This window comes from Podarcis raffonei, chromosome 3 (assembly GCF_027172205.1).
Source record: "Podarcis raffonei isolate rPodRaf1 chromosome 3, rPodRaf1.pri, whole genome shotgun sequence".
Taxonomy (NCBI): Eukaryota; Metazoa; Chordata; class Lepidosauria; order Squamata; family Lacertidae; genus Podarcis; species Podarcis raffonei.
Genome location: NC_070604.1, coordinates 93,441,475 through 93,451,502, shown reverse-complemented (window position 1 = coordinate 93,451,502; position 10,028 = coordinate 93,441,475). Strand labels below are relative to the sequence as shown.

General features: G+C 39.8%; 1 protein-coding gene across 10 annotated transcripts in view; it reads right to left on the bottom strand.

Moving 5' to 3' along the window:
* Positions 1-5,968: 5,968 nt before the first annotated feature.
* The window catches only part of ENAH (ENAH actin regulator), a 116,649-nt gene continuing 112,589 nt past the window's right edge, over positions 5,969-10,028 (bottom strand). For 9 of the 10 annotated variants that reach the window (XM_053383042.1, XM_053383044.1, XM_053383039.1 and 6 more), the window contains one exon: positions 5,969-9,277. In XM_053383042.1, the coding sequence (XP_053239017.1) occupies positions 9,240-9,277 (38 nt within the window). In that variant the 3' untranslated portion in view covers positions 5,969-9,239. The remainder of the gene's footprint in view (positions 9,278-10,028) is intronic. The other variant, XR_008329683.1, reaches the window with a different exon arrangement.

The following is a 10,028-nucleotide window of genomic DNA, read 5'->3' as shown; positions in this document are numbered from 1 at the left end:
ATTCAAAGGGGAAATGTGTACAAGATCATTGTGCCATTTCCCCCTTTGGAAGGATTACATGTTTTGGGTGTGTACCTGAAAATATGTGTGATGTGATACAGGCACACACTGCAAGTAGGAAGAACAATGGTGAACAGCAGCATAACTGTTCTATTTGGAACTGTTTGTTTTATAATTGCAAAATATATTGTTGTAACCCACCTGGGACGTTATGCTGAGGAGCTGGAAACAAATTTTATGAATAAAATAGCTTTTTAGGAGGATTTTATCGTATATCTGATTATAGTTTATAGTAAACACATTATGGTACGTACTGTCATTTATTTTTATATTTCAAACTTGGCAGCCCAAGTCATTAGCCGACAAGCAACAATGTGTTGTGACTTGTCAGCAGCAACTCCCTTGTTTTAGCAGAATCAAGCATACATCAGAAATTCTGGTTGACTACCATCCATCACAACTGGGCTGGCGCCCTTGGCAGGTCACGAGTTTCGCAGGCATTGTTTCAAAAGTGCTTTTCTACATTTGAATTGTGTATCAGCACTGGACTGAAGCCGATTTGTTAGCCGGCATCTGAACCATCAACGCCTATACTTGCCAGTTCGTTTCCAAGCATAACTCAACGTGTAACTATGTACCTTTAAAATCTCTAGATGGGCTGAATAGGACTGCCTCTTTCTAGATCAGGGTGCTCCAACATGCAGCCTCAATGCCTTCTTTGGCAGCCCTCAGCAACATTTGAGTCCTCCCCACCCCCAGCCCTTGTGCTGCCTTCCAAAACCCAGGTAAGCAAGAGGCTAGGCTTTGGGACAAAGGTGTGAGGGCTCTGGCAGGGCCCTAGAATCCACCAGCCCCATTCCCAAAGCCTAGTTAGCACTTTCCCAGTTTTGGGAAGCAGCCTGCAGATTCCATGTTGAAGGACTTTTGAGCCCCACTTGATATGAAGTTGGGCCATCCTGTTCTAGATCATCCTGTCCACCTCCCAAAATCTGGTGCCGACCTCAGAGGCCCTTTGTTGGGTCTGACTTTTAGGAGATGTGCAATTGGCTTGGAGGAGAGAAAGGGCTCTCACTGGACACCCTCATATTATAGAATACATCTGCCCTCACCACCTGCTGTCAGTTGGCAAAAAAAGTTCCAGCGAGCTTTTGCTGTGCTGGGTTTGCAGAGCCCGTTTTTATATTGTTTTCACGGGCTGTGGCATTTTAATTGTTGTAAGCTGCTCTCGGTAACGTGAATGGATTTGGAGGACAGGATACAAAACTTCGAAAAGAGAAGATAACAAGCAAACAGAAACTGGTTTTCCTTGTGCTAAAGTTTACGCCCTCTTTACAGTCTGCCAAGGTATACGGTTCAGTAGAGCTTTGGATGGGGTAAAAGAATACAAATTTCACTTTTTTTTTACATAAGATTAACTTTTATTTCATAAGGTAACTAGATACCAAGTGGCAGAGTAAGAAACCATCTAGAAAACCAGCAAAGCAAAAAGAATGGACATGATGGAAGAACTAGGACAGAAGAAAGCAACCTGATTCTAATGGTTATTATTTATGCAGACTTACATATTAATGCCATGCACATTAGGTATAGAAGTGATTACAGAAAATTAGCATGCATTTCATACAGTTTTTAATGTGAGATTAAGGCACTTTTGTTCGCACTCTCCCCTCCCCCCTATTTTGTCACTTTGGCAGAAAACTCCTGTCCCAGTTAATGCTACAACTGGAACTGAATTTATATTAAAAGCAGAACTCAAATCAATTCATGGATATTTTACAGATTAGTGAAATATACACTTCACATATATGCACCACGTATATATTATATATATATGCACACACTAAAATTCAGCAATGTGAGCTGTAACTGGTTTTTACAAAATTAAGCTATGTATTTGTATGTACCACATTTTATCAAATCTAAGTCTTGAATTAGGTACTTATCAATATAAAAACTGAATTAATTTACTTAACACGCCCCCCTTACTAGGTTATGTTAGCATCCTATCTTAGTGGTTTGCAACTTTAAGACAAATTTATGTTAGACCACAGTAGCTGCCAAGGAAAAGACATGCAGGTCTGGAGTTCATTTTATTAAGCGACACAGAGACGTTAGGTGCCATTATAACTATAGCTTAGATCGGGTTTTATTACAAATGCAAGGGCCAACAGCAAGCCAAAGACCACCTTCCCAAAACTCGCAAGAAATTATTGCTGTTAATGAATGTATATATAAAATTAAGCGGGGAATGAAGGTTAATACAAGAATGTTAAGTACAAGCAATGAACTTGAATCTGATACTAGTAGAGAATTTCATAACACCAAGTTACTTTCATGTTTGTCTGACTTGCCTGCTCTGATTTACAAGGAAGCTATCAACTTAAGTTGCAAAGGTTCTCAGTAAGCAGTCCAATGTAGGCAGCACCATCAGCAGCAATTATGGCTTCCAAATAGTGATAAATAGTTGCTAAATGAAAGGACTTACTACTTTTCAAGTGTTGTTTTGGTTTTGTAGGTATATGGTACATGAAGTCTTAAACATAATGTAGATAGCACAGTAGCTCTCAGACTGAGAGTCTACTGTCAAGCAAGTTCCATACAAGGTGCTTTCTGCATTGTGTCTGATTGTGAAAAACCAAAAATTACTTTTCTCCCCAGATTTTGCCTCAGGATGAAAAGAAGATACTTGGGATTCCTATTGTTGGAAAGTAACTGAAGACAGTCATCCATTTTTATGTCATTTAAATATTTTAAAACACTGAACTTCTAAAATACCACTAGGCTAGCCTTCCCCAACTCGGTGCCTTCTAGATGTTTTGGACTACACTGGCAAAGGTTGCAATAGACCATGTGGTCGCTTATTTCTTAAACCATTGCTGTTTTGGTACGTTTGTGCAAGGAAAACACTCAACTTTGAAGGAAAATGAAGCAAAGACAGGTCTTGTGCTTGAAAAGAGGGGTTGCTTTTCTTTAAAGTTACGTTCTAAATTAGAGAGTTTTATTAAGATCTTGAAAGTGGCAACTTCAGAGAGATCCATGTGGCATGTATGAAATTTCTGCCTCGTGAGGTTGAATTTCTCAGATAACTACTGCCTTCCTTGTGCCTGGGTACAATGCACTTGCTATAGCTTTTTCTTGATCTCATCTTGCTTCATATATTGTTAATTTTCTATCAAGCCAGATCTGCTTTTTGAAATTTGCATGGAGAGCCTTGGAAATTAAGTGGCAGCACGAATCTCTGAAAGTGGAACACATGCTGTTCTGTCAGCCTGGTTAAGCCAAGGTCAAGATCCAGTATTCAGTAAGGGGCCTATCAGCTCTATTTATATAATGTGCCTTGGAAAGTTGGAGGCAGCACAAGTCTCTCCTGCTTCCTTCAGCCTCCCTGACTGCCCAGAACTAAGAGGTGTAATGCCTTTCTCGTGGCTTTCTGCCTGCCCTATTAGGCTGGGTTACACGAACCATTCAACCCAATATAAAGGTAAAGGTAAAGGACCCCTAACAGTTAAGTCCAGTCACAGACGACTCTGGGGTTGCAGAGCTCATCTCGCTTTACAGGCTGGGGGAGCCAGCGTTTGTCCAGACAGTTTTCCGGGTAGGGGAACAAAAAGTGGGCAGTTATCCTCACAGGGTTCACAGTCCAATCACTTCCCTACCATCCAGCACCTGCACTCAGCCCCAGTCCAAGTGATTCCCCCCATTCTCAGCCCAATTCAGTATTTCCTGTCCCTCTCCAGGTGGTTTGTCCATCCCTTTTCCATAAACAAAGGGAGGGAAACCTGCAGCCCTCCAGATATTGCTGGACTCTCTCAACAAGCTCAGCCAGCATGTTCAAGGGTGATGGAAGCTGTAGACCAGCAAACACTTATGGAGGTCATAGGTGTTCTATCCCTGTTTTAAACTGATCATCATGGAATCTTAAAATGTTCCTGCCAACATTTCATTCGTTTTTAAAAAAGAAAAGTGTTAAAGGATTTTAATTCTGCCTAAGCTCAGTTCAATGCTGAGCTGGTTTAGGGAAAGCTTTAAGAAGGCACCGCTATTGTGAAGAACGCATTAAAGGCCTGCACAAGAAGCAGGTGATTATGAAGCATTTGCTCCTGTCATGACCGAAATGGAAGGAAGAATCAAAGCAATGACGCTGGCTTTGTTCACCAGCTGCTAATGATTATAGCATCACCCTTGGAAATGCCTTAAAAGAGATGGCAAGAAAAAAAGAATGTTAAATGCTACTGGGCACAACACTTACGGCACAAGCAAGTCTGGTGATCTTGTGTTTTCCCATGGTGGCTGTGTGGATCAACACACAACTGCTAGCGACTGCCAACACCATCTGGCATAATCGAGCAAAGGTGGCAGCAGCAAGAACAGGACAACCCACCTACCAAAGAAGAGCTGGATGAATGATAGAAGTGGGGAGAGACATATGCCATGAAAAACTCGAGAGCAATGACTGGATCCTGGGAAATGAACCAATTGTGGAGGCAATATGTGGGAGTACTAATGGGGAAGCTGCAGGAACAAGGACTGTGCTTCTTGTGCTGCATACCAAAACCTTGCTGTATGTGGCTCTTAAGAACTTTGATCAGGCTGACATGGCATCCATCTGCTCCCAAAACTTACACACTCAATGAGTTGTAATTTATATTCAGCGCACTAAGCTTTAATATGATTGGTGGCTCCCCCCTCCAACAAGTGACAATAGCCCTCCCCTCTCTCATGGGAGATGTATGATAGCTTGGCAGGCTTTAATCACTAGGATGTAATTTTTGAAAATGAAATGTCCCAGTGGAGTTATTTGCATAAGGTGATATCCAGTGGTTACTCATACAGACTCTTCAAAGTAAGATAAGTCCATTTATTTCCAAGTATGATTTAGTTGGACAAATATTTCTTTTGAGTGTATAAAGTATTTAAATCCTATTTATGGAGCGTCACATTTACTTGCTTTTAACAAACTAAGCTCATGCCTAAATAGTTGAAATTCCAGCAGTAGTCAGCAGAGGGAAACCTAGGCTTACACAATCCAATGCCCTCAAAAGTGAAAGGCATATGGTTACCTACTTAAGTGTTTTAACAGTTATCCATAGTACTCCCTTCCAGCCTCAAATCAGATGTTTATGCCTTTACTGTCCCTCCTCCTCTGCTTCTGTTTTCTACACATATCAGCAACTTATCCTCTTTCTAATGTCACTGTCAAGATACCCACATACTCTCTGCTTGATGGGAAAGTGCTCCCTGGTTCCATTTAATTAATGAAGCCCATAATTTCTCTTTGACCTCATTAATGTCTGATCCTGTCTTTTTATGATCTAGTCCAGGCATGGCCAAACTTGGCCCTCCAGCTGTTTTGGGACTACAACTCCCATCATCCCTAGCTAACTGTACCAGTGGTCAGGGATGATGGGAATTGTAGTCCCACAACAGCTGGAGGGCCAAGTTTGGCGATGCCTGATCTAGTCTGTCAAATCACATAAATGACATTACCTAGAAAGTGAGAAGTGATTTGAGTGAAAGGGTGGAAGCTTGACAAAGAAAGCGTCACAAATCACTTTTGCGTTATATCCAACACAAGATGTCAGCAAAGAAAAAAAGGGGTGGGGCTAATGGGTTAAAAGAAATGGAACAAAGGAACAAGCACAAACAACTGTTTGGACAAAATGTATGGTGTTGCTTTTGTGTAGCATAATGTAGTGTGGTGTTGTGTTTGTGTGTGTTCATTCATTCATTGGTATGGGGAGCCTGGATGGAGACAAAACAAAGCTCAAAAGCAACTTCAAGATGAAATAGCTCCGCTTTCTTGGATTCAGCATAAGTTTTGAATTATGAGTGTTATTTGTTACATTCTTTGTGGAGGTAGCATGTTTAGTATGCTATGAATTTAGGACAATAGGAACAGGTAACTCCAAGGAGGAGGAATCGGTTTCTCATTATGACATCAAGTCTCATAAACAATAGCAGCAGCATGTATATATTGCAATTTTATTTCATCTGCTCAAACAAAACAAAGTTAGCATTTTAAGAAATTTTAAAATGACACAATATGGTAAAAATAGCAGAGAATTAACTGAAAAACTCAAAAGGAGGTAAAACTAAATGCATGAAAATTCAACATTCATTAGTGTTTCATCTTCAGTTTTGATTGACACTTGATGCTTGCAAACTTTTTGAACAATGAACTTTGTTTCATGACAACTCTGAAGAGATTTCAGCACCAGCACTAAGATTTGTACATTCAGTTTGTTTGCAATTGACTTGTTAGCCACTTGTGTATGAATAGGACAGATTTATCACAGATCAGATCACAGTGTTGAGGAAAGCAATACCTTCCTGGAATTAAAAGTGATCCCCTAAACCATATTCAGCTTAAGGCATCCGCTGTACAAAAGCACAGGAACCATCATAACATTTTTTTAAAAGAACAGTAATTAAAATAACCTAAGCTTCCTCTGTAGCTCATTTTAATTACAGGACTATCTAGCAATGGCATAGCTGTCATTAAAACAGCCTTAATTTACAGTTTAACTAAAATTGGATTTCCTGGAACGGTCCAATTCAGGATCACATAACTATGCATGTAGAAAGAGTACAAAGACCTGTTTCTTTTTTCCTTTTGCACAGAAATCATGTTATTTTTAGACCAAGGCACAAAACGTTTAGTGCATTAACCAGTTTCGTTCACAATCTATTAACTCAGTTTTCTTACCTTTGGACCACTTACACCTCTAACATTCTGCTAGGCTATCTCTGAATTTTCTTTACAAACAAAATCAGACATGATTTCTGAAAAGAGTAAGCATTTAGGGTTATACTGTTTAATCAGAAATTACTTTTAAAAGATGAAAATGCCTCCTCTTAATTTGAGAGCAACATCTGTTTGCCTTGTTATTTAAAAAAATGCCTTCAACTAATGCATGCAGATAACACTTTAAAAAAATGTAACCACTGATTTTTGGATCATATTTTATATGCCATACTTCCATCTTACAGAAAGAGGGGAAACAGAGAATGTCCTCAATGAAAACTTTAAGCAGCAATAAGCAGCTGTTAATTTGCTTTGGTGCCCAACACTTGGGAGGATATGGTAAATAAAGCTTTCTTATGAACTAAACTGGATGAAAGTGGGTAATTCAAGAAAATGAATAATTCTGTCCATAGCCACAAGTTATTTTTTTCAAATCAGCATAGCTCACAAGATAAATATGGCACTATTATATAGCATGGAGAATTTAAGAGGCAGTGGGAATTATAGATTGTTGAACATTATTTGCCGAATTACAACATTTAAAATTGCAGGATTCCCCACCCCATCCCTTTCTGGAAGTCTGTATGGGATATCTTAGTAAAAGTTTGGACCCTGGAACAGGAGATGGAACCAAGTGAATTTCATCTTTGAAGAATATGTTGTTGCCACCACTGTTCTTAAGACTTTCCATCGTGTGACTTTGTGCATCAATATTTGACCTTGACTACCTAGGTCAGGCATGGCCAAACTTGGCCCTCCAGCTGTTTTGCGACTACAGTTCCCATCATCCCTGACCACTGGTCCTGTTAGCTAGGGATGATGGGAGTTGTAGTCCCAATACAGCTGGAGGGCCAGGTTTGGCCATGCCTGACCTAGGTCCACTGCATGGTTAAAGGAACAGGAGCAAGCTGTAGGAAAATGTGCATCTTTCCTGGCATGACCCACTTACACCCCCCCCCGGGGCTCCTTAACCCTGGTTACAGGCAGCACTGGCACCAAAAGCTTTTCCAGTCCTGGTTAAAATATGGTCTGGTCAAGTTTACGGCCAGTGACGATGCAACTGTTAACCATGATTCAGAGATGGGGAGAAGGGCAGGAGGAATTTACGTTGGGGAGAGGTTGGGAAGAAGTACATGATCTCGTGACTTGCTCCTAGTCACTTAAACTGGGATTAAAGGATTGGCAGCATAAATAACCCTTGCACTATGCTCACTCCCAAATTAAGTAGAAACTGACCTCAATGCACAGGTTCAAGTAGCTGTTGTGGAAAGACTGCTCTGTATTACTTTTGTATGCCTCTTTTTAAAAAAATTACCTCTAAGTTTAATCATGATGCTTAACTTTATACCAAGTTAAGAAAAAGAAGCAAAATCGCTTAGGGGTTTCCAAACCTCTTACTGAAGCATTACTAATTTTGAAATACAAACAAAATGATACAAAAAAATTATTAAGTATCTGCTTCTATTTAACATGGTTACTGATAAGTCACAACATTTTCCTTATTATTACACATGCATGCAATATAAGGAAAAATAGTGCAGTAATTAATACAAATTTTTTTAAATAAAAAAAGTCACCCTACCCCCAACCCTACACCTCCCAAGTTTTGCCTGGGCGTTAACTAGGCCTTACTGTAAAAAGGCTACTTAATATTTGTGGCATGCAAGGATGTTTTAAATTAAAAAGCCAACTCTGTGGTTGTGTTATATTACAAAAATGTCTACATGCATAAATCTTAAAAGCTCAAAAACCTACGGTAAGTCTCTAACAATCTAACAATTTACATTTGACCATTGATTTGTTTTCTGGAGAAGTCTTAGATTTGGTAAAGCATTACAATTTAGGAAGGCATCTACATCTTTATACTCAGGACAGCATTTGCATTTTCCCCTACAAAACTGTACGAAGGCTAACTAGAGAGGCTTCCTATCATAAGATTCCAAAACTCAATATATCATCACATCCTAGAAGATCCCTCATTCACCAATATTGTATTTTACAACATACTCTTATCTGCTCTTTATTTTGTGAACTGTGTTTGATCTTTAATTCATGGAAACACTCCATATGATAGGAAGACTAACCTGAGATACATTTGTACAACAGTATAACTTGCTAAATCCTTCACTAAGAAAACCTCTCTGAAAAGCCTTCCCAAGCTTTTCTCTCTCTCCTCTCTCTCTCTCTCTCTTTTAGTCTTAATGAATTGTGAATGTGCAGCTTCATCTCGATATGAAAACATTTCAATGCACTGTGATCTCGTCTGACAGGTATAGGATTTTCTGCATAAATCGTTACCGCAACTTAATAACATTTTCCACCAGGTTTAAAGTCAGAAAACAGCAGCAAAGGGAAATCGTATACCGAAGTGATGTCTGAAAGCTTTCAGAATCTTGCCCTTCTTCCAAGTGTATTTTTTTCCATTTTCTTCTAACAGCTCGCAAAATGTAGTCGATTTTGTGCCAAGACCAGTGGTCACAATGGCTAAGTCCTACTATGCTGTATTCGACTTGCTCAGTTCTTGCCGGATTGCTGATTTGGAAAGAGGAGGGAAATTGCTGTTAAACTCTGCAGTATTCTCAACAGAGAAAGGATGTGGTCTGTTCATTTGAGAAAACCTGTATCAAGACAGTGTTTCCTCAAACGTATTACAGACAATGTGGCTATAGGTAAAAGGTAAAGGTATAGGATCCCTGGATGGTTAAGTCCAGTCAAAGGCGACTACGGGGTTGTGCCACTCATCTGTCTTCAGGCCAAGGGAGCTACATTATAGTGTGGTAGTCCCAAAAAGATTAATAAACTGAAAGTGAATTCTGACAAGATGAAGGCTCTGTTGCTAGGTGTTTCTAGGGTCTGGGAATTAGATAAGACAGCAAACTCTAAATGGGGTTATATTTCCCATGAAAAACCAGGTACATAGCCTGGGTGTTTTCTTGGATCCAGCTTTGTCCAGGGAAGCCCAAGTGGTTCTGGTGGTTTTCCAGCTCTAGCTATTGTTATTCTTGGATGGATAGCTTTGTCACAGTAAACCATACTCTGGTAATCTAATGTTCTGGAAGTGCCACAGCCAGCCTAAGTACATAATAAAGTGGGGCAGGGTCTAAGGACATTTACTATTTATCCAGAGCTTTTAATCGGCAGTCTGCTTTAAATTCCAAGTTTATATTCGAACATCACCTTTTGAAGGCAGGCCAGTTTAACAGATATTTACACCACCATTTTATAGATAGGGAGGTTGAGGCAAAACAGTGACTTGCCCCCAAACTAGATATCAATTCAGGTA